Source organism: Peromyscus maniculatus, chromosome 7 (assembly GCF_049852395.1).
Source record: "Peromyscus maniculatus bairdii isolate BWxNUB_F1_BW_parent chromosome 7, HU_Pman_BW_mat_3.1, whole genome shotgun sequence".
Taxonomy (NCBI): Eukaryota; Metazoa; Chordata; class Mammalia; order Rodentia; family Cricetidae; genus Peromyscus; species Peromyscus maniculatus.
This window is the reverse complement of record NC_134858.1, coordinates 120,885,188-120,909,743: the sequence shown is the minus strand read 5'-3', so window position 1 is coordinate 120,909,743 and position 24,556 is coordinate 120,885,188. Positions and strand designations below refer to the sequence as shown.

The 24,556-nt window shown below is 45.3% G+C and overlaps 1 protein-coding gene across 1 annotated transcript in view; it reads right to left on the bottom strand.

Annotated features, from left to right (window-relative positions):
• Positions 1 to 265: 265 nt before the first annotated feature.
• The window catches only part of Tgm4 (transglutaminase 4), a 37,706-nt gene continuing 13,415 nt past the window's right edge, over positions 266 to 24,556 (bottom strand). Inside the window, exons 6-15 of the mRNA XM_076575529.1 lie at positions 22,560 to 22,678; positions 20,167 to 20,268; positions 17,511 to 17,682; positions 17,302 to 17,440; positions 16,194 to 16,297; positions 13,850 to 14,092; positions 6,981 to 7,256; positions 6,303 to 6,472; positions 3,656 to 3,792; positions 266 to 1,130 (exon numbers count right to left, since the gene is read on the bottom strand). Coding sequence (XP_076431644.1) covers positions 992 to 1,130; positions 3,656 to 3,792; positions 6,303 to 6,472; positions 6,981 to 7,256; positions 13,850 to 14,092; positions 16,194 to 16,297; positions 17,302 to 17,440; positions 17,511 to 17,682; positions 20,167 to 20,268; positions 22,560 to 22,678 — 1,601 coding nt within the window. The 3' untranslated portion in view covers positions 266 to 991. The remainder of the gene's footprint in view (positions 1,131 to 3,655; positions 3,793 to 6,302; positions 6,473 to 6,980; positions 7,257 to 13,849; positions 14,093 to 16,193; positions 16,298 to 17,301; positions 17,441 to 17,510; positions 17,683 to 20,166; positions 20,269 to 22,559; positions 22,679 to 24,556) is intronic.

Here is a 24,556-nt window from a genome sequence, read left to right as displayed (position 1 = left end):
ATCATAAGACAAGAGTATCCTTTGAATACACAAAATATCCCTTATTCAATCTGTACTCAGCCTCTCTGGAGGCTGTACATGTCCACTTAGAAAGTATAGCCCTTAAGAGAGGCTGACTATCATGAAGACAGCCCAGACTATGGAGGCCAACCCCTTGGAAAGAGCCCCTGGATCCATGAAGTTCAGAGGCAATGACACTCCTCAGGTTACATTAAGCAGCATGCTGGCATAAAAAGAAAAATTAACTCAGAACCACATAGCCATCTTATAGTAACCAGAGTTTAATTCAAAGCATAGTGATCATCTGAGCAGATCCCTTGATGGCAGAGCAAAGCACAGACTCCAATGAGCAGAGCAGGATAAGTTGCTTCCCCAGAACTTATCATTGGCCATAGACTCCTACTTGAACGGATGCAGGCTGTGGGGTCTCCATCCCGTGGCTCACCTAGAGACAAGAGGGCCTCACGCCAGCGTGAGGCCTGCTTCTGAGAGGGCAGAGCCTTGAGATGAGCACATAGTGCCAGGCCCAGGCCCAGCTCCAGGATACTTTGCTACAGGACTGTCTAGTCATCCTCTAGGTCCCCCTGTACTTGATAGAATCCATAGTCCAGATGGAAGATGCCTCTAACACTTTCAGTCCCACTGAATAGCAGCTCTGGGTTTTGTATATGGTTCTGAATCCAGATGACAGTTGCACTGTCTTCTGAGTCCTTGACTCCTAAATATGTTTTGTGTTTAAGATGTCTGCCTATGATGTATGCTTCAAGCTGTAGGGAGGTGCCCTGGCCCAATGGGGCTACTGCCTATGATTACATTGGCCTTTGAGCTCTTATCTTCCTGGGCTGGCTCTTGAATCTGCCCTCACATGAGTTAATTAAATATAATCATCCCTGACCTGAAAGCTAAGTACAATTTAGGAAATGCTAACATGCTTAGTCAAGGCTCAGAGCCAATCAGGGCTCCTGCCTCCACCTCCATGGTATCAGCTGGGCTAGGTGATGAGAATGATCTTCTCGGCATCAACCTCCTTCACTTCTCTAGAAGTAAACTTGACAATAAATTTCTTGGCTCCAGTTCTCACTGGGGTGAATTTCATTTGGAAATTGAGGGACATTCCAGGTGACAGTGTCCTAGAAAATTCAAATGCACACAGACAATTATTATTATTATAAGGTGCATTACATTTGTTTATGCTGTAGAACATTTGTTTAATGACACAAAGATGCATTGCGTCCTTTTATGTTACATTTGTTCAACTCTGTGAAGCTGTTTCTTTGCCTGTCTAAAAACCTGATGATTTAATAAAGAGCTGAAAGACCAATAGCGAGGCAGGAGAAAGGATAGGTGGAGTTGGCAGGCAGAGAGAATAAATAGAAGGAGAAATCTAGGAGGAAAAGAAGAAAGATCAAGAGAACAAGGAGAGGAGAACAAGGAGAACAAGGAGAGCAAGAGAACAAGGAGAGGAGGGGCCAGCCATGGAGTAAGAGTGGAAGTAAGACTACAAAAGTAAGAAAAGGTAAAGCCCAGAGGCAAAAGGTAGACAGGGATAATTTAAGAAAAGATGGCAAGAAACAAGCCCAGCTAAGGCTGGACATTTATAATTAAGAATAAGTCTCCATCTGTAATTTATTTGGAGCTGGGTGGTGGGCCCCCCAAAAGGGCAAAAACAACCAACAGACAGCAAAGATGCCACCGAAGGAAAATGCATCGCATGAGGAACCAGGTTCTGATTCCTGTACTCCAGAGCTCAGTAAAGGGGGCCTCCACCTGGAGTGCAGCCACTTCTCAGCTGTAAGACAAGATGGCTGCTTTCCAGCTATGCCATTCCTAAGCTGTCCTGGAGGTTCTCAGGAACATGGTTCATGGTGAATCTACAAGAAGGTGCTGTCTAACTGTAGGTACTCAACAATGGCATTACCTGAGAGTGTGTTAGACTCTGAGGCCCCACCCCAGAACTGCTGAACAGAATCTGTACTTTAACAATGTTCCCGGGGAATCTGTATATCTGTGAAGGTTTAAGAAACCCTAGTTTCAGAACAAGAGTCTGCTGGGATTTACCTGGGAGATCTAGCATTTGAGTTAATAAAATCCTGTACTGGGCATGTCAGCATACCAAAATCAATAGCATCCATCTCATTCATCAGTCAGAAAGCAATGAAAAACATCCCCTGCACAAAGGCAGCAACTAGGAATGTGTCCCTTACAAAAGAGACTCGTGGATACATGGGAACTTATGCCAAGTCCCTGCAAGGTGAGACCCAGCATGGCTGTTTGTTTGGCACAACATTGTTCCAGTTTAAATCCCAAATCAAAATGATTCTAAAAGTTCTCTTTTTGAGAAACTGTGGGAGGAAATCTATCTGCCTTCCACATAGCATGGTATACTTCCCAGTACAGCCATTTAAATGGCACAAGGTCACCTACAAAGACAAATGAAACAGCCTATTAGTCCAGAGACTGAGGTATATTTAGGGAATACATATAGACAAAGTTTCAGAATACCAGGGAAATGATAGGTTATTTGACAAAGTTGGGGCTCTGCATTATTTCACATCAAAATTAAAACAGCAATAATTATATAAGTAGAGCCATAAATTGCAGAAATCGTTCTGAGACCTTGGAACCTTGTGTTACTATGGTAATGGTTCTGCACCTTATCACCTATCCTAGGAATGTGCTATGACCTAGAGGGTTTTGAAACTTCTCAGGATTGCAAGGAGTCTCCTGTTAGAAATGTGAAAAGTCAGGCAAGAGAGAAGGATGCGAGCTGAAACAAGGCTGTAGACTTGAGAAAGATCTAAGAGAGAAGAGCAAAGAGATCAGGGAACTGAGAACAGTGAAGGAATGGACTGAAAGAGCACGGTGTGCGTTGGTTCATTTGATATCTTTGTAAGCACCTTCCCCCAGAATCGGGAGAAAACCCCTTGGGGCATGTAACCAGGGGGCTTTCCTTAGAGAAGATTAAAAATTTAATGTGAGTTTCAATGGTGAAGGCATCTTAGGATTTTAAACAGTCTAGGCTAGGGAATAGTTCCACGGGAGGGCATTTGCCTTTCATATACAAGGCCCTGGGCTCAATTTCCAGGACAATACCTTCAAAAAACAAACACACTGCAATGCCAGGCATGGCAGCTCACACCTTCAATCCCAGCACTGAAGAAGCAGAGGCAGATACATCTCTGAGTTCAAGGACAGCCTGGGCAATATAGTGAGTTTTAAGCTAGCTAGAGCTACAGGATGAGACTGTCTCAAAATGAATAAACAATCAAACTCCTACAAGAACATTAGACCACAACATTCCTTACTGAGTAAAGGCTGCACTTAGGTTAATAAAGTAATGACTCCCTAGGGGGGGAAATAGGCAAAGGAAACAACTAATAAATTACAGCAGAGTCAACAAGAAAATTTGAGCTGTAAATAGAAATACAAATTAAGACAGGGGGATGCTTTGGTATTTCTGTAGAACAGATTGACAAGAGACAGAAAGGTTTATCACTGGTAGAGTACTAGTGCAGTCTCTTCTGCAGTTTGGCACCAGCAACGTGTCTATATTTTTACTAAAACCCATACTAGAAATTTACATCTCAGAAGTATGGCACATGTGTGAGACCCATGTACAGAATCTGTATCATTAGAACAACTCGGGCAGACTCACCCTTGCTTCCAGGATTGCATCTTAGAGAGGGCCAGGCTTTCCACTGAGAACCTGATGTTAGTCAAAGGGATGGGCAGGGTGTTCTTGAAGGAGCAGTTGAATGAAAGTGGCATGTTGATCTTGCCTGTGCTAGGCATCTGTTAAGAGAGGGGAGTGGAGAAAAGACAGGTGTGACCAGCTGGAGATGAGGGCTTGGATGATAGGTTCTATCAAGAAAGATGGTTCTTGCCAGGCGGTGGCGGCACACGCCTTTAATCCCAGCACTTGGGAGGCAGAGGCAGGCGGATCTCCGTGAGTTCGAGGCCAGCCTGGGCTACCAAGTGAGTCCCAGGAAAGGCGCAAAGCTACACAGAGAAACCCTGTCTCAAAAAACCAAAAAAAAAAAAAAAAAAAGAAAGATGGTTCTTGGTCCTGTCTCTACCCTAGAGTGTCAGTAGGTCTGTGCTCTCTTGGGAGACTTGTGGAGAGTCTGACCTACCTGTGCCTCTCTGAAATTCCATATATTTGCACATGTTTACCCCTTTAGTTTTGTCGGACATATTTTTAAGGAACTTAAGGTATATACTTTCAAGATATGTACTCTCATGGTAGCCAGAGGTCCTAGGGTAAACTAATCCTGATCTCATCCAGCTAGTCAGGATGCCCCTTTGCCAAAGCCCAAGGCCTGAACAGTTGTTAGAACTCCCAAGCTATAGGATGGGCATTGATCCCAGCTCACCAATGACCCAAAATACCAAGTGGCCTCAAAGGACAGCCCAGAGAAACACATCAGAAAAACAGGCTGTGTTCATCCTTCAGAGTATGTTCCACCCTTCATCTGTCCAAAGCCAGAACATTTGAAATTTGTATCTGCCCCTGCCATATCTGTCCTGGCTATGCCTCCTTCCTCAAAGCCCCACCTCCCCTGCCTAGGGCACCCCAGGGCTCACATCTGTGCCTGCATATTTCAGGTTTGTTCTGTAATTCTTCACAAGTTCAGGGTTCCTGAAGCTGTCCTGCTCCCTACTCTTTCCATGTGGTAGCTCCATCCAATCAAAGTATAGATGTATTAACTAGAAATTTTAGTTCCTGAAGTACAGTCAATTTGGTAAAGGAAAGTGTGGCCTGAGAAAGCTAGAGTGCCTACTTCCAGGACATCTGAAGCACCAACCATACATGTCTGGCCTCAGAGACAAGTATTCTCTGATGTCCACAGACATTTGTGAAGCCACTGGGAGGAGAGTGGGAGTGAGACTCCCAAGAGAAATTTAATTTATTCTTTAATATTTTATTTGTATGAGTGTTTTGGTTACATGTATGTGTGTGCACCACACGCATGCCTAGTGCCCACAGAAGTCAGAAGAAGGCATCAGCTCCCCTCAAACTGGAGTTACAGGTGGCCGTAAGCCATTGTGTATGCGCTGAAAACTGAACCTGGTTTCTCTGTAAGAACAAGAGCTCTTAACCTCTTGATCCATCCCCAACCCCTCATTTGTTGGTGGTGGGGGAGCATTGAGACAGGGTTTCTCTGTGTAACCCCGGCTGTCCTGGAACTAGCTTTATAGACCAGGCTGGCCTCAAACAGTGATCCGCCTAGCTCTGCCTCCCCGAGTGCTGGGATTAAAGGCGTGTGCAACTACCACCTGGCACTAGAGATTCTTGATGATTAAGCCACAGTGAGTGCACTGAAGCTGCTTCCAAGTAGAGTGGGTCCTGTGAAGCATGCAAGTTCTGCTTCACTGAGTGGGGACCAGGCCATGGCTAAGGATGAGTCAGTGACTCATGTCCTGCTCAACCACACTGCCACAGAATATCAAAATACTGTCTCCAAAGGGGGCCATGTCCTTAGCCTGAGAAATCCCTATAGGAAAGATACCTGCTGAGATGCAAATATCTACAATGAACCCTAGGATAGGCCAGGGCTCCCCAGGGAAGGACTCTGGGATGATGGTCCCTGACAGGTCATCAGAAACATAAAGAGAGCCTCTTATGCAAGCTGTCATTGATTCCCACTTGCCTGGGAGAAAACTGAACAGAGAGCCCAAGTTGGTCTGGCACCAGCACTAGGGGTGGGCACATGGCAAGCCTTGTGTTTCAATGGTTTGTTTCCAAAACATTTAGATAGACAAGACGCTGATGGCATGAATCGCTTCTGGTAAAAGGAGCTGAGCATCTGAGGAGGATGGGAAGAAATTTTCATTGTGCCAACTACATCTTTATAATTTTTTACTGTGGAGCTGGAGAAATGGCTCAGAGGTTAAGAGCACTGGCTGTTCTTCCACAGGTCCTGAGTTCAGTTCCTGGCAACCACATGGTGGCTCACAGCCATCTATAATGAGATCTGGTGCCCTCTTCTGGTGGGCAGGGGTGCATGCAGATAAAACACTGTATACATAATAAATAAATCTTTAATAATAATAATAATAATTTTGTACTGTGCACAGGTATTCCTATTTTTAAAATCCAGTTAGCCAAAAGTCAAAAAAAGAGAAATTGCTTGACACATCACTTCTCAGAAACACCTGTATGGAAAAATGATGTGACATTTTCCTTAGGAATGCAATCGCCCAATGATCAGTCAACCGGGGGAACAAAAAGACCCTGAACTCTGCCCCTCTCCAAGGTCAAATTCAAAATAGGAGCCCTTTCTGGCTTGCAGGCAGCTCACCTCAACAGAGAAAGCAGGGTACAGGAAACATAGAGTCGTGTCTGTGGCCGCTTTGTCACCGGTTTCCGTGATCTCTGCAATGATGAACCCCTTGATGACCACCTCATCATCAACCATGCCCAGTTTGTAGATGTAGGAGTTGGCGTCCATGCTGAGAGCCACCTCTGATTCTGTGAGGGAGTGGGGAAGAAAGGAGAAGTGTGTTCTTGGCCAGCATAGGACTAGATCAGCTCTGGGGATAGAGCTGCTTGACCTTAGAGGAGTCCTGTCCTCTCTGGAGAGCCTGCACCCAGGGTCCAAATGGAGTTAGTGATTAACTGAGATCTCCAGGCCCATTCTGGGTTCCTAGTGTAGTCTGCTCATGCTGAGGGTACCCACAGCCCACTGATGAGAATAGTAATTCCAAACAAAAATCTCTGCTGTCTAGAGACTTTTCTTGACACCATTAGTGCCCTTAATTTGTGATTGTGTGCTACACCCAAGACTCCTGGCCCACTGATATATTTGGCCCATTTTTTCTACTGTGCCTGGGTTCCTTATCACCACCAAGATGTAAGTGCTCAATAAATGCTGTGTCTATTCAAACAAAAGGATAGAGTGTGGGAGTAGTTCACAGAGAAGAGACATCAGGTGGTGGGGGTCCTGGTCTCTGGGGCCCTTTGCCCTTGGTTCTGGTACCTTGACCTTGGATCTGCACCGACTTCTGGATGACTCCCAGGTTTGTCTTCTTGTTGCCTGTGTATGTCTGGAGGTCGAGGGAACATGAAATGCTGACATTCTGTGGGGTGTGCGTTTTCCTTTTCAAAACTAGGGTCAAAGTGATAGGATACCCTAGCTCCACAGAGTTCTGGCGGACATGTATCTGAAGAAAGCTGTTATGTGGCAAGGTGGGCTTGTTCTCATCAGGACGTTTACCAGAGGCCCTGTCCATGGCCTTCCTCTCCTCCGGGGAGCCTGCAGAGACATAGAATATTTTCTGAGGACACCTCTCTAAGGGCCAATCAAATGTCTGAGCACACCCTTGGGGTCTGAGAGAGCTTTCCCTTGTCCTGGTTAGATTTTTTTTTTTTTTAAATCACCTTGACACAAGCCGGAGTCATCTGGGAAGAGGGAACTTCCATTTGCTTGGCCCAAACACAAATCTGTGAGGCATTTTCTTAATTAATGGCTGATTTAGAAAGGCCTCTTCCACTGTAGGTCTAACACCCCTGGCAAAACAGGCCTGGGTTGTATAAGAAAAGTTAAGTAAGACACGAGGAGCAAGCCAGCAAGCAGTGTTCCTCCATGGCTTCTGCTTCAGTGTGAGCACTGAGTTCCTGCCCTGGCTTCCCTCGGTGGACTATTACACAGAATATGTAAACCAAATAAACCCTTTCCTTTCTAAGTTGCTTTTCACTATGATCTTTATCACAGCAATAGAAATCAAACTAAAACAGAAATTGGTACCAGGAGTGTGGTATTACTGTGACAGACATGACCATGTTGTTTGGGAAAGGATTATGGAAGGACTTTGGGAGGACTTTGGAACTTTGGTCTGGGAAAGCTGTTGAGTGTTCAAAGCTTAGTGGGCTATTCTGTGGAAACCTGGAAAATAAAAATGTTGAGAGCAATGCAGGCATTGGAATCCTGGCTTAAAAAGTCTCAAGAGGATCTTGAAGAGTCCATTAAAGGATCTGTCAGAGACATCTGTATAATATATTTGAATTAAGACTCTGTGGTACCTGGTCAATTGGAGTTGAAGAATCAGCTGTGCACTTGAGAGGAAAAGGAAGGCAGATATATTTGAGGCCAGCCTAGTCTACATAGGAAGTTCTAGCCTAGCCAGAGCTACACAGTGACGACCTCTCTCTCTCTCTCTCTCTCTCTCTCTCTCTCTCTCTCTCTCTCTCTCTCTCTCTCTCTCTCTCTCTGTCTCGTGCGCGCGCGCACACGCACACACACACACACACACACACACACACACACACAAGTCAGCTGATTATCAAGAAGCAAGTGCTACTAAAGTGAAACTTTTATGAGACAATTGGTGACTGGTCAGCCGGAGGTGAGAAATCAGATGTGATTAAGAGACCAGCATCAGGCCAGATAGTGGTGGTGCATGCCTTTAATCTCAGCATTTAGGAGGCAGAGGCAGGCAAATCTCGGTGAGTTGGAGGCCAGCCTGGGTTACAGAGTGAGTTCCAGGAAAGGCTCCAAATCTACACAGAGGAACCCTGTCTCAAAAAAAAAAAAAAAAAAAAAAAAAAAGACCAGCATCATTGGGGTGGGATCTTCTGGGAGGTATTTCCTCACTGTGGGCACACAGAGACTGTGGTTTTGAGAGGGCCAAGGCTGCATCTCATGCTAGCAGCTGACCTTGGTAATGTAAGAGTTTCCCAGGTGGTACTAGTTTTGAAGGCATACAGATGTCTTGGATATCAACTGAAGCGTGGCACTGTAAGAAGCCAGGAGAGGTCACTGGGGAAGGTACAGCCATGGAGATGCCAGCATATTGGAAATGCAAAGACCATGGGATGGCCACCAAGTACAGTGGCACGCGTAGCATGGAGCCAACTTGAGCTTAGGAGATGAGCTATGTGTGCTGCAGATGTCAGAACCAGAGAAGCAGAACTGGGTAGGCCCTTGGGAATCCAGAGGACTGTGTAGGTCTCAGATGCAAAGCACTGAATGTTTTGTACTGAACATTTAATTTGGGGTTTGGCCGGGCGGTGGTGGCGCACGCCTTTAATCCCAGCACTCGGGAGGCAGAGCCAGGTGGATCTCTGTGAGTTCAAGGCCAGCCTGGACTACCAAGTGAGTTCCAGGAAAGACACAAAGCTACACAGAGAAACCCTGTCTCGAAAAAAAAAAATAATAATTTGGGGTTTGATTTGATTTGATTGTGACTATGCCCTGGGTCATCCTTCTTGGAATAAGAAATACATAACCTAGGGGCTGGAGGGATGGCTCAGAGGTTAAGAGCACTGACTGCTCTTCCAGAGGTCCTGAGTTCAATTCCCAGCAGCCACATGGTGGCTCCCAACCATCTGTAATGAGATCTGGTGCCCTCTTCTGGCCTGCAGTCATATATGTTGTATACATAAATAAATAAATCTTTTTTTTTTTTTTTTAAAAAAAAGGAAATATATATCCTATTTTTTTTATTTTATAGGAGCCCACAGTTAAGAGACTTTGGATATCATAAAGAAACTGAATTTTTAAAGATTGTGGGACTTTTAAAAGTTGGAATGTTTTTATATTGTGATATTGATATTAATATAAGATCTTGAGGGATAAGCAAGACAGGAAAGGGTATTGTTTAATAGTGTTGTATTTGTGTGTCAAGTTGACAAGGAGTCAGTTGTACAGGTTAGATATTTTTGTAAACTTGACACAAAGCAGGCTCATCTGGGAAGAGAGAACTTCACTTGAGAAAATGCCTCAATTTGATCGGTCCATAGACAAATCTGTAAGGCAGATGAACGATGAGGGAGGGCCTATTCCATTGTGGATCTGCCACCCCTAGGCAGGTGGGTCTGGGTTGTATAAGAAAGCAGGTTGAGCAAGACATGAGGAACAAGCCAGTCAGCAGTGTTCCTCCATGGCTTCTGACTCAGTTCCTGCCTTGAGTTCCTGCTTTGGCTTCCTTCAGTGGACTTGACCTGGGATACATAAGCCAAATAAACCCTTTCCTTTCCAAGTTGCTTTTCATCATGGTCTTTATCACAGCAATAGAAACCAAACCAAGACACCCATTGACTAGGACTATGGAGGCCCCCAGGAGCTAAGGATTCACACTGAGAATTTCCCAAGGTTGGGAACTTGTCATAAGTGGGTATGACAGCGGGAAGACCAGAGCACCCTTGCTCCTTCTTAAAAGCTGTGAGAACACTAGCAAAGAGTGACTCCACCTTCAACCTGCCCAGGACTCTCGACATCAACCTAAGGGTCATTTAACCACAATAACACACTGAGCCAGGCGTGGTGACTCATACCTGTAATCCCAGCACTTGGAAACCTGAGACAGGGAGGATTGCCATGACTTCAAGGCCAACCTGGACTACAGAGTGAGTTTCAGACCATCTACAAAATGTGACCTTATCTCAAAATACAGAAAGAGAGACAGGAGGAACTCAGAAGGCATGAGGTAGTCCCATTGTCTCTCCCTCCTCCTAGACCCTCAGTCATCTTGAGAGTTGACGGTACTAGTCACAGTCAAATCGGAAGCCTCCTTGTCTGGTGGTGTGTGGGTTTGGAGCATACCCACCACCTCCCCTCAAGAGCTTTATTGTCCCTGGAAATGTCCATTCACAGAGCTCACCTTTACTTGACCAGACTCAGTTTACAACAAACAGCAGCTTTCCTGGTGTATTTGAAAAACAATTTTTAAAACCTGAAGAGAAAGGCAGGGAAGAACAAAGACAGCAAGCTGTGAACTCTCATCATGAGGCTCTGTACAACTGAGGAGAAAGCAGGGCGCCGAGTGTCCCCCAACTGGATGCAGTCCCTGGGCCAAGGCAAGTTTACTCACTTACCCAGACAGTTAAAGCAGCTACACACCAGTCCCCAGCTGACCATGGGGCGAATGGGAGAAGAGTTCGGAGGCTACTCATGATTAGTACAGACTGCAGAGAGGTGCTTCAGGGAGTCAATGCATATGCACACAGTAGGGGCAGCAAGCAGGGTCTGGTCTCCAGACTGCCAGTGTATCCTCTAAGATTATAGCTTTCAAAAGGTATGGGCCTCCCACAAGGGAAACCAACCCCTGCAGAAGCATGATTTGGAACTTATTAGAGGAAAAACCTGGGGCTGGTGAGATGGCTCAGCCAGGAAAGGCCCTTACTCCAAGTTTGGTGACCTGAGTTCAATCTGCAGGACCCACATGGTGGAAGGAAAGAGCTGACTCCCACAAGTTGTCCCCTGACCTCCGCATGCACACTGTGGTGTGCTCACTCACACATATGCACACACACACACATACACAAAATTAAATAAGTGCAAAACCATTGTAAGTATATTCAAGGACTGAAAGGACAGAGAAAGCAGTAGCTCATCAGAGACTATCAACAAAGAACTTGCAATAGTTTAAAAGTCAATAACAGCTTAGAGACTGCACAAGAAACCATCAGAAGATTTGAGGTTAGGTTAGTCTTCAAGGCAGAAGGAAAAAGCAACAGTACACGGAGCCCTCTCTCTCCCTGAGGCAGGCCTAAGTCTAATTTTTTTCTTTTCTTCTTCTTCCTCTTTTTTTTTTTTTTGGTTTTTTGAGACAGGGTTTCTCCGTGTAGTTTTGGTGCCTGTCCTGCTCGCTCCATAGATCAGAGATCCCCCTGGCTCTGCCTCCCGAGTGCTTGGATTAAAGGCGTGCACCACCGCCACCCGGCTTTCTTTCTTTCTTAAATCTCCTCCAGGACAGTGGGATGGCTCAGGGGGTGAAGGACCTGCCCTGTCGTTTTTCTTTATTACTGCTCCTGCCCTGCAACTAAGGAAAACTTTACTTAGGGCTGGAGAGGTGGCGCAGAGGTTGAGAGCACTGGCTGCCCTTCCAGAGGTCCTGAGTTCAATCCTGGCAACCACATGGCGGCTCACAACCATCTGTCATGAGATCTGGTGCCCTCTTCTGGCTTGCAGGGGCACATACAGAATGCTGTATACATAATAAATAAACAACAATTTAAAAAAAAACCTTATCTAATCCTTACCCTTCTATAGAACACAGGATTCAAAGGTTGAAGTAAAATTCTGCTCTCAGGCGAATAGCAAAGAGCTAACCTTCTCTCCTTGCTTGCGGCACCCAAAAAGCAACCCATCCTTCTGCTCTGCCCCCACTTAAGAACCCCCACTACACATGGTTCCACTCTACCACTTTCTGTCAACTAGTTGCTGACACAGCCTCTTGACCACACATCAATCTAATCAAACAAATGTAACATGTCTTTGCATTGTTAACAAAAGCAGTAACACACCTTAAAATAATATTCCACAACCGCCAGCCTGACAAGCTGTTTACAGAGAGCAGACACTGTCCTGAGTCCTAACCCATACTTGCTTGCTCACAGCTCACAGGTTCAGACTGCTCCCTCCTCTCACACTACAGTAAGCAGCTCCTGCCTTCTTCACACTCACCACCCTTCTCTCTCTTTTTTCTTCTTCCTTTCTCTCTCTCTCTCTCTCTCTCTCTCTCTCTCTCTCTCTCTCTCTCTCTCTCTCTCTCTCAGATCTGGCCTCCTGCATCCTGGGCCAGCTTCAAATTCACTATGTTGTGAATGATGACCTTAAACTTCTGATACTACTGCCTTTACCTCTTCATTGCTGGGACTATCACATGTGTTATCATGCCTTGTTTTTATAGTGCTGGGGACTGAACACAGGACTTCTATTAAATTAAACAAGCACACTACCATCTGAGCCACATCTCCAGCCAGCAAAGAATTGGGCTGGAGAAACGGGGAAGCCCTAGAAACAGGGTTGTCACGGAGGTGGATGAGTGTCTTGCTGCCCACAAGCACCCCACCACCACAACCATCATGGACAGGCAGAGAGGACCTGGGTGAGCAGAGCAAGGCCAGATACAGGAATGACTGCTGTCTTGGGATGAAGGCAACACCAGGGCAACCCCTGAAGCCATCTCTTCTGATTGCCTCCCTCATGGACAGTCTGTTGTGCTCTAGGGAACAAACCACCATGTCTGGAGCCTCTTCCTCAAGACCACCTACCCACTGTTAGTGGCCGAGGAACAGACATTGCACGACAGCATCAGATGTCCCATGGCCCACAGGCGGTAATTCTCCAGGCAGCCTGGCTTGGTGAAATCTAGGCAGATCTACTGCACAGTGGGGCAGACCCAGACACAGGAGACAGAGAATCTCCCATGTCAAAGCCTGACCTGAGCCTGGGGTGTGGTTCTGACAGAGTGCTTGCCTGATGTGCATAAAACCCTAGTTTCCAGCTCCAGTACTTTAAAAAACATAACCCTAGGCCAGGTATTGTGGCCAACACCTTTGATCCCAGCACTCAGGAGCCAGAGGCAGGCAGTTCTCTGTGAGTTCAAGGCCATCCTACATCACATAGTAAGTTCCAGAATAGCCAGAACTACATAGTGACATAGTGAGACTGTCCCAAAAAAAAAAAAAAAAAAAAAGTCCTGACTCAGCCACTTTACACTGGGTGAATCTAAGTCAATGAGAACATCTCTGGACCTCTCTCAACTCTGTGCCTGCTTCCTAAAGCATCTGTAGCACTGCAGGACGTGGCAAGGTCACGGGAACAGAGGATGCCATACATTTGGAGCCTGGTGTATGTTGCATGCCCAGGCAATCTGCAATCAACTTTTGTTTTAAATAGGACATCACAGTGTAATCGAGGCTGGCTTCAAACTTAAAGCAGTTCCCTTATCCTAACCTCCCCATATCTGGCTACCTCATCTTGCCCTTGAGTGGACACACTATGAGTCATGTCCAGCCTCATCTCACATTGCTTGGGATGCTGTCACATTCTTGCCAAAGAGCATGAGGCTGGGTTATTGTGCCAGGGACCAGCCTGTAGTGGTAGAAACCCTGCACAGCTACCTTCTGGGAACTTGTACTGCAAGGTAACGTCTTCACGTCTGTTCTCGCCCACCATCTTGGTGCTGATGTGCTTGCCAATACTTGCAGTTTCCACGGCGAGGAGGACCTTCCCCTTGTTCTGCTTCACTAGCCAGATGAACTTGTCACCATTGACCTCCGTGAAGACAAACTTGGTGTCATACTGGGTTTGGACTGCTCCCTGGCGGATGGCACTCAGTGGAGAAGGTCCAGTGCGGAAGCTTCCTGAGGGGAAGTAAGAGAGGATGGCTGCTGGGGTCTCTGCTCACCCTGCTTCCTGTCCCTAAGTTCATCACAGTAACCATAAGAAATCCCACACAAACAAGAGGAGGCAGGTGCTTCCCCAGCAGCCTGAACTGCTATCTACCATCAAAGACACATCCCAGCTTAGAATTTAAATATTCAGGAAATCTCAGGCCCAGAGGTAAGGAACCATGCCCCTGTTTCCACTCATCACAGCACGCTGCCTATTCCCTGTAGGACCTATACTTTCATCTCCTGGATATTGGGTATGAAGGTAGTACTGACCTCATAAGGCCATCAAACATCAAAAATCAAACAAAGTAATATATAATGGTACTTAGCACTGTTCTCCAGAGAACACTGCCGGACTGTGCCACGCCTTTCCCAGACTCTGTAAACTATCCCTTCACTTGTAAGTTACCCCACAAAATAAACCTCCCTTTTAACTACATGGAGTGGCCTTAATAATTTCACCACTAGGCTACTAACTAACACTTCTGTTTCTAACATAGCAGAGGGCATCCCACAAACCCTCCTATATTCCCTTCCTTGCCCTTTCTCAAAATTATGGCCTCTTTTGTCATTGTTTGAAAAATCTTAAATAAATAATATAGATTAATGAAGATAACTTGATTCTGATGGAGGAGAAACTTGAAAGAAGTTGATGCTATGAAGGATTTACTAGTAAACTTGCTTAAGAAATATTAAGTTACACAAAGTAAAATTTAGCTAAAGCTAAAAAATTTTGTGCTGCATGTACTATGACTGGAAGATAGGTAGTGTGCCAACCAGACTTATTAGAAATGGTAGGAACAAAAATTCTGTACCAAAATTGAAGTTTAGGGTTACTGAGAAAGTTTCTGCTAATGTTTGCTCACCAAGATTATCTCAGATTAGTCTCATTTCTGATAACAAAAGGAGACAACCCCTACTTAAAACTGGCCAGGAGGCCCATCCCCATATAAAGGGACAGATCTCTAATATGGACAGCTCTAGGGGCAGTGCAGGGTCATAAACATCGTTAAGTCTTGGTCTGCCACTAAGTCTCCTGTGCTCTTATCAGAAGAGCATAATTTTACCAGGTGGGCAAGATAAACTTGGGTAACAACCATTCATAAAGAGCAGCACTGGTGTACATAAGAAATAATTCTGGCAATGTCTTTGCTGTGTAAATCTGCCATTTGCCCAAGTAGCCAGACTTGAGGTCTTGTGTCTGTTTCAGTTCTTCAGAGTGTAACCCGGGGCTGGGATGGGAAAGAGATTTAAGGATGACAGTATAAATGAAATATGTAAGCCTAAGGCCTACATAAGCTGGAAAGTTTTTGTGTCTGAGGCTGGTTCCCTGTTGTGCATTAGCTAGAAACAGTTGCACCCTCTTAAAGAGCTTTCTCCTTTACTAATCTTTTAAATGTGTAGGGAAGTGTCTCACTGGTAAGGAACATTAACTCTATAACAATTCCATAGATTTCCCAGGTAACCTCAGACCAGATTTTACCTGCCCAGAAACTCCCCAAGCTCCTTCCCACCGAGGACCAGATAATAGGTAAACAGCAAGGTGTGACACTCCCACTCCATCCAACTTGGGCTTTGTGGATCCACTGCTCAGGGACCTATGGCTGAAAGCCACATTCACTTCACCTCCCTGAGCCTGGATTTGCAAGATGCAGATAATGACAAAACTTGCTTTGAAAGATTAGCTGTGGGCGAATGAAACAGCCACGTAGCCTATGGCACTTGCTGAGCCTGGCAGCCTTAATTCAGTTCCTACACCCATGCGGTAGAAGGAAGAGAACTGACTCACAAGCTGTCCTCTGGACTCCACATACGCACCATGACTCATGTGTGTGTACATACAAACAAGTAAATAAATAAACGTAACTTTAAAACTTTTGAAAAGGTGAGTTGCAAGCTGTACATCCAGTGAGCACCTGCACTTACTGTTATATCACGTGACTGTCACTGTGTCCTCTTCATAAGGCCTTGCTCAGTGTGAGTGTCACCATCCAAGACCCACAGACTAGTCAGAAGAGCAGCCCAGACATAGCTTTCATCCCCACACCTCCTGTGCCCCATACAAACTCACCCTCACTGATTTCCTGGGGCGTAGCATCCAGGACCTGCCAGCCATCATTGCCCTGGGGTAGATCCCGTCTTTTCATCCAGGCGTCTGTCCACACGTGGAAATTCCTGTGGCAGTGGAAACAGCCCCACCAGGGCCAGCCATGCAGTTAGAGAACCTGTCACCACAGCCCTCTAAGGTTCTGAAGTGGAGGACCTTTATCAACAAAGGCAAGGACAGTGGGAAGTGCTGTGTAGAGAGCAGAGCTTAGAGCAGATGGGCAGTGGAGGAGAGGCTCCCGAGACTCACAGATGCCAGAAGACACATTCAGCCTCTGCTGAATGAATGAATGAATGAATGAATGAATGAATGAATGAATGAATGAAATGAGCAAATGACTGTAAACCTTTTTCCCCACTCATGATTTTATTGATGAATAATTTTGTAGCTGGACAATATTCCATATTCTTGCCTTTTTTTTTTTTGAGACATGGTTTCTCTGTGTAGCCCTGGCTGTCCTGAAACTCACTCTGTAGACTAGGCTGGCCTTGAACTCAGAGATCTGCCTGCCTCTGCCTCCCCAGTGCTGAGATTAAAGGCATGCACCACCACTGCCAGGCTTATTTTTGCTATTTTTAAGACAGTTACATCATATGGATTAACAGAGTTTGGAGTCTCCAACATATAGTGCCAAAGTGAAAGACTTGTCACATCCAGCTTTGGAGCCATGTCCCCACCCAACCCTCCTAACACTCTCCCTCCCTTAAAATCTCTGCACTTTTAGCCTGCAAGGTGCTTTGCACTGGGTCAGAGAGCAGAGGAAACAGTACCTCTTGTTGACTGGGGTGCCAGTTATATCAGAGGGTGGCACACAGATGCCTGTCTCAGTCTCCAGGGCTAGAAGCTCGAAGTAAAGGGCAGTTCTTGGCCTTTTCTTCCATGGGGGCTACAGCCCAGGGATCTTTATGCTTAACAAGCCTTCCCAGGAGTTCTGGGTCACACAATGAGGTTGGTTATGCGAAGTGGATCTCTGGAGTTGACACTGCTCACAGCTTGAACCAGTCTACAGAGGAGGCTGCAAAGCCCACAGGAGAACAGAAGAGGAACCCCAACCAGCCAGGAGGGAGCCTACCAGACAGAGTCTTTGGTCAGGTGTGCAATTGTCTTGCCCGACTCATCCAGGTAGATGTCCACTGTGAGATTCTTCTCTGTATCGTGGGCTGACTCAAAGTTAGTCACGCTGCGAGCTGGGATGCCCACTGCTCTCAACGCTGAAATGACCCCAGACAGGATGGTTAGCGTCTGTGGGGCGGAGTGGCCCCTGCCCCAGCGGCAGCTCACCTGTGGTCAGGATTCCAGAGAAAACCCAGCACTGGCCAAAGCACACAGGCAGCTTGGTGAAGTAGTGCTGCTGCAGGATAGGCACGCTGCTGGCCCACACGTACGGTGCGGTGCCGTTGCTGTAGTCTCCCGACCAGTTCCCCACCAGCACGCCATTGTTCGCAGCGCACATCTGACACAGGACAGAGCAGGGTTAGCATCCGTGCTCTCCCCAGACCCTGGAGTTTGTTCAGGACGGGTTTAAGGCTAGCCTTGACTACACAGGGAGGCTCGGTCTCTCCTTGCTGTACTCCCCCAGAGAAACCATCACTCACTGAACAAGAGTAAAATGTCAGAGAAGAGCATCTACCGTAATCTGGAAAGGCTGTGCCAATATGCCCACGTGAGACAGACCGTCTTCACTTGTGTTAACCAAAATGATGTAACAAGGTTCCTCCATGGATGCGAATTGCAGCAGATATCTAAGCCAGGCACTAGATCTCCCTGGAACTGCAGTTTCAGGCAGTTATGAACTATTTGGTGTGGGTTCTGAGAACCAAACTTGTGCTCTCTGTAAGAACAGCAAGTGCTCTTAATTACTGGGCCACCCATCCAGCCACCCAAAATTTCTTTTTTGAGTCAAAATCTCAGTATATAGCCCAGGTTTACATGAAACTCGAAGCAATCCTCCCGCCTCAATCTCCTGAGTGCTGAGAGGTATGAACTACCATACCCAGCTAAAATAAGTATGTTTAGACTTCTGAGGATTTCTTTCTTTCTTTCTTTCTTTCTTTTTACTGTGTTGGGTATTGAACCCAGCTCTATTTGTTGTTGGTTGGTTGGTTGGTTGGTTGGTTGGTTGGTTGGTTGGTTACTTTTTATTTTGAGGAACAGTCCTGCTGTGTTACCCAGGCTGCTATTACACTTGCTGCCTCAGTCTCCTGAGTAGCTAGATTACAAGCCTGTGCCACAAAGCCCAGTTAAACTCAGTTTTAATTTCTAATATATATAATATATGTATGTGTGTATGAATAAATACTTAGAAATAATATACTTTCTAAATACGTTTATACATCTGTAATATATTGTGTATATTAATACAATCATAAAATATAACTTCTATATATTTATAGACATAAGCCATATAAATATAAGCTACTTGAGATCCTTGGTACTTTTGGACAATATCATGACATCCTGAGACCACAAAGTTTGAGAGCTGCTGCTTAAAAGGCTACAATAGACGAGGGTGGCTGACCATCTGTGTATCTAGCACAAAACAGTGTCCTTTGCTAACAGGAGCAAAGTCCCTGGACCAGTATACTTACTGAACTCAGGAAGCCCTGCCTAAGTTGTTCCATGTTGTGTAAAACGATGGTTTTGTAGGCTGTGCCTTGTTCTGAGTACCTCCATTTTACAAACAGCATTTGACTTCGGGGAGCAGATGCAGAGGCAGGATGGCTTTCAGGCACATAGACACTACTTGTCAGAATACCTATGAGGTACAGACTGATACATGACATGCCTAACAGTAAAAAGGAACCAGCTTACAGATGTATCAAAGTAAATTAAACCATAAGAGCACATAGGCATCTTAAATCATAACAGGAAAGTCAGGCCCAATACCTTACCACACACCTTCATCTGGACCCTGAAGTGAAGGACAACTAACATAAAAGCAACCTGTCATCTGAGCATCTGTTATTGTCAAGGGAACTGACTGTCTCAAGGGTCTCTGCTCAGCTCTATCCCCACTGACAATAGGGCTGCTTCAATTGCTGTCCGTCAGGACCCTGCCCTGCACATCACCCAATGCCTCCATTGTTCCATGCCTCATTTCTACAGCCATACTTGACCCTAAGGCTTGGTTCAATCCTATAATCCCACAGTTTTACTCTACCACACTTTCCAATATATCTTCAGCAGAGTTAGCACACACACACACACACACACACACACACACACACACACACACACACACACACCAGAGGCCCAGCAGAGAACCTTCATGCATCCCTATCAGCTTCTTTTGCCTCTCAGGTCTCTTCAAACTCCTTGAATTCTGCTACAGCCTCTTTGACCCTTTTGTGACTGTTCTATAACTTACATCTGTACATACATACATACACACATACATTCATACATACATACATACATACATACACACATTCATATATGTAGATTTATTTAGTATGTGATGTGTAATCCAAGAATTAATATTAATAGGATTGAAATAAAAGAACCTATGTTTGCCTTGGCTTGCAAATCAGGACTACTTATTTGGTATGTTGCTGCTAAGGAAACTGACATTGCTTGTAAATTAGTCAACAAATTCTTATGTACTGCACTCATGCCAATGTTTATCCCAGCTGCAGCCAGGCTTACAGGGAAGGGAGAGGACCTTGAATATTTACACCATTTTGTAGACTGGAAAAGTCACTTTCCTAAGGTGAACTTAGAAGTGGCAAAGTTGGCCTTCTGAACTCAAATGTGAGAGCCTGTGCTCAGAAGGACAATGACAAACAATACACTCCTTGGCAGTTTTAACTGCTCAGCCACAGCTCCCTGTGTGTTTCATGGAGAGCAGCTTACTGTTTGCAGGAAAACCTACATCAGCTGAGCAGGTGTTAATTATAGACTTCCAGGAGCCCAGACGTAGTCTGGCCTCTCCACATACCATAGTGCAAATGTTCCTGGACACATTTACTGGGCTCTGCATGTCAACGTGCTCCAGTTGTTCCAACAGGGAGAAGCAGCAGCTCAGAACGTGCTTTTCAAACTGTCATGGAGAAAGAGACATCAAGATTCTGCTCTGTGTCAGACACTAATTTGCATTGCCTTGAAGGATAACTCATCTCCCAAGTAAGAGAACTTGCCTACAATCCCCCCAAAGAACCTCCACATTCCACAGTAGAAGCCACTAGACAGCCAGACACATGACACCAGTTAAGTACATCCAAAGGTTCACAGGGCACAGCTCTTGAAAAGATGAACACAGGGGGCTGGGAAGAAAGCTCAAAGGGTAAAATACACACACATATAAAGAAATACACAAAGTACCATGATTCCTTCGTAATCAAGCTAAATAAATGAAACAAGCTGCCAAGCTGTGTACAAGAAATATTATCTCAACTTGGTTAGTATTAGTAATAAAAAAATAAATGGGGGGTGGTGGGGAGACGGCTCCATGGTTAAGAGCACTTGTCGCTCTTGAAGAGGACCCAGATTCAATTCCTAGCGCTGACATGGTGGCTCATAACCAGTTCCAGGAGATCCAGTGCCCTCTTCTGGCCTCCACAGGCACCAGGCAAGCACACAGTGCACAGACATATACACAGGCAAAATACACATAAGATAAATAAATACATTTAATAAAGTATAGGGCAGGGAGGTTGGTTTAGTGGTAAAAGCACCTGGTTTGATCCTCAGGCTCCACCCCATGGAAAGAAAGAAATGACTCCTGAAAATGGTCCTGACCTCCACACACACACTGTGGCATGTGTGCATGTATGGTAAACAGTCTGAGCCCACTTCCAGGTTTGAAAACCTACCAAGACTCACTAATACCTGAGCCTCAAAACCCATCAATCCCTGGGCTTGGCTTGGAGATCCCACCAATCTCCACCCTGGGAAACTTCACCCCCAAGCAACCCTATATAAGCCTGTCTCCTCAGTGTCCTGCTGCTTCTCGGCTGAGCAGAGGCAGCCCCCCTCTTGTGTCTCTCTCCCAGTAAATCTCTTGTGTGAGGTTTATTGTGTGGCGTGACTTTGTGGTGTTCCTTAGCTCCCGATTGCCAAGATCCTTTTCCCTTCAGAGCTGTAACACTTGAATTAGGAAGCCTTCCCCAAGAGCTGTAAGACCTCCATTGGGGAAGCCTTTCCCTCAGAGCTGTAACACTTACAGTGCACACACACATGATAAATGTCAAACAAATATTTAAAAGAATGAAATGCTCTAAACTGTAAAGTCATCACCAAGGAAAACTGACATTCTGTTGCATGTACTGTAGTGTCTTTTCTGTTCTTCCTCCTCCCCACTTGCTGATGATTGTTGTAGGTCTTTTTGGTATTGTTGTTTTGTTGAGACAGGGTCTATGTAGCCTTGGCTGTCCTGGAACTTGCTATATAGAACAGGCTGGCTCTATTCTCATAGAGATCTGCCTGCTTCTGCCTCCTGAGTGCTGGGATTAAAGGCTTGGGCCACTATGCCTGATTCACACTGGTGTATTGAGACAATATCTTTTTATTTGCCCTATACTGGCTTCAGATTCACCCTCTCTTGTGTTTTTATCACAGGCATGTGCCACCAAACCTGGCCTATATATTTTCTAAGTCTTTTGTGATAAGCATTACTAGGGATGGAAACAGGGCCTCACACAAGCTAGGCCAGTTGTATCCAGCTCAGTCCAGGCCTGAGTTACTTTTTAAATCCTGTTTAAGCAGTTTTACTAAGATACAATGAACATCCCATAAGGTAACATAGTCTGTGTTTGTCCATGGAAGTGATATGTGTTGGTCATGTTGTAACCCAATGGGAAAGACAGCAAAACATAAGGACCAAACAAGAGCAAGAGCTCAGGGATAGGAGGAAGTTTGGAAGAGTATTTTTTCCTGTGAAGTTCGAGGGGAAGACTGGCAGTTTCTCATGCCATGATGCTGACACAGTGACACTTGTGTCCACCCATGTTGTCACTCTTCTCATAGCTGCACAAAGACACCTATCATTCCACCATCAGGACCTCTGCACCCAAGTTTTCTACGTCTCCTGGTCACACTGTCACCAGGCATCTTCATAAGGACTTGTTAAATGGTTGCTGGATAAATGCACTGGAATATAGAGGATCAGACAGAGCAGAGGATAAGAAAGGCACTGGTGGGCTCTGAGCAAGGGGTCTCTGGCTCAAACCACTTCTCCTGTGGGGTCTGTGTAGCTTAGTCCTCTCAGACCAGTCTCACACTTGTAAGTCTAGGTTTTCAGCTGAAGTGAACCCACTTTGCTTCACGGCCTTTGTTTGATAACCCCTAAGAAAGAAACATGCATGGTGCAGCCACAAGAAGACAATCCATTACCTGACCAAAGGTCCAGGGCTTCTCTTTAATTTGTTTGGCAAAACCCATGTAAATGTAGCCGGAATCATTAAGGACGTACTCTGCCCGATCCTCCTCACTAGGCATGTAAACGTTGTCATCTGGAGCAAGACCGCAAACATGGGTTATTGACTACTCCTGAGATAGAGGCAGATATACCATAGAGTTGAGACAACAAATGTTGGGGGAATGGGTGTAGGAAGCAGGAAGGATCACAGTAATACATTGAAAATACAAACAGCCAGATGTAGTGGCTCATGCCTTTGACACCAGCACTTGGGAGGCAGGTGGGTCTCTATGAGTTTGAGGCCAGCCTAGTCTACATTGAGAGTTCTAGAATAGTCATGGCTACATAAAGAAACTCTGTTGAAAAAACAAAAACAAAAATACAAAGAACTTCCAAAAGGACATCCTGAGCTAAGTGTAAAGCTCTTTCAACTGAAAAAATGTGGAGAAATTTGAACATAAGGAAAATTATGATGAAATATAAATCATAAAACATTAATAAAAGAGAGAATCCAGAGGCTGGGAGAGATGGCTCAGTGGTTAAAAGCACTCGTTCTTGCAGAGGACCCAGGTTCCATTTCCAGCATCCATGCAGTGGCTTATAGCCATCCATAACTCAAGTTCCAGAGGGTTCGATACCCTCTTCTGACCTCCCCAGGTACCAGGCACTCATGTGGTACACAGTCAAACAAAACACTCATACACATAAAATAAAATTAATAAATTAAAAAAGAGAGAGAATCTATAAGTTCACAGAGATGATGGATGGGTGGATGGATGGATGGATGGATGGATGGATGGATGGATGGATGGATGGATGGATGGATGGGTGGATGGGTGGATGGATGGATGGGTATGTAGGGATGTAGGTGTTTGTGGATAGACAGGTGTGGATGAATGGATATGGGTGGATGCAGATCATGGATGGATGGATAATGGATGTGGATAGATGGATGCTGTGGATGGACAGATTAATGATGAATATGAGTAGGTGGATGGATGGATGGATGGATGGATGGATGGATGGATGGATGGATGGATGAATATGGATTGGGAGGGAGTTCTTGAAACAAGAGAATGCCAGGGTCCATCTGGTAAGAGTGGATGGAGGGCTGAGGCTTGAAAATCTGCATAACATCCCACTGAAGACTGCTTGGATCAGACAAAATTCAGAAGTGGCAGGTTCTAATGAGGAGTACATATCGGCATGGTTGTAAAGTGTTTCCACATAAGCTGCTTACTAGCTATGAAAGGAAACATCATCATGATATAAGGGAATTCAGATAATATCTAGATCAAATGATGCAAGTTTAATGTTTCCCAGTTAAGGAACAAGGATATATGTTATGCTTCCAGATGATTTTCAACATAATTCACATAATATTCCAGGTAGGAGCATGTGGCTTGAATCTAAGAATGATAAATCACCAGACAAATCACAAAAATTAGGATTTTTCTGTTAAAGAGAAGAGGAGCTTATTCCCCTAAAGCAGTGACTTTCAACTTTCCTAATGCTGCAACCCTTGAATACAGTTCCTCATGTCATGGCGACTCACAACCATAAAATCATTTCATTGCTACTTCATAACTGTAACTTTGCTACTGTTATGAATCATAATGTAAATATCTGATGTGATCCCCCAGAAGGATCATGACCCATAGGTTGAGAACCACTACCCTAGATTGCCCCACCTGCAGGGCTACAATGGGTTCTCGACCACCCTAAGGAAGGAATGTAGGGACAGGAAATACAAAGGAAAATACACCAAGTCTAGAGTCTGAACAAGGTGCAATTTTATTTCCTTCCAGAAAGGTTTATATAGCTCCTGCAGGGTGGAGGGAGCAAGAAGCTGTCATCTGCATAAGGTGGGGCAAGCTAACAGGATGTTTGTATAGGATGTTTACAGGGTGAGAGGGTCAAGGGCTCTGACTCAATGTCCTGTTACTAGGCAACCTGACTGTAAGCTGATCTA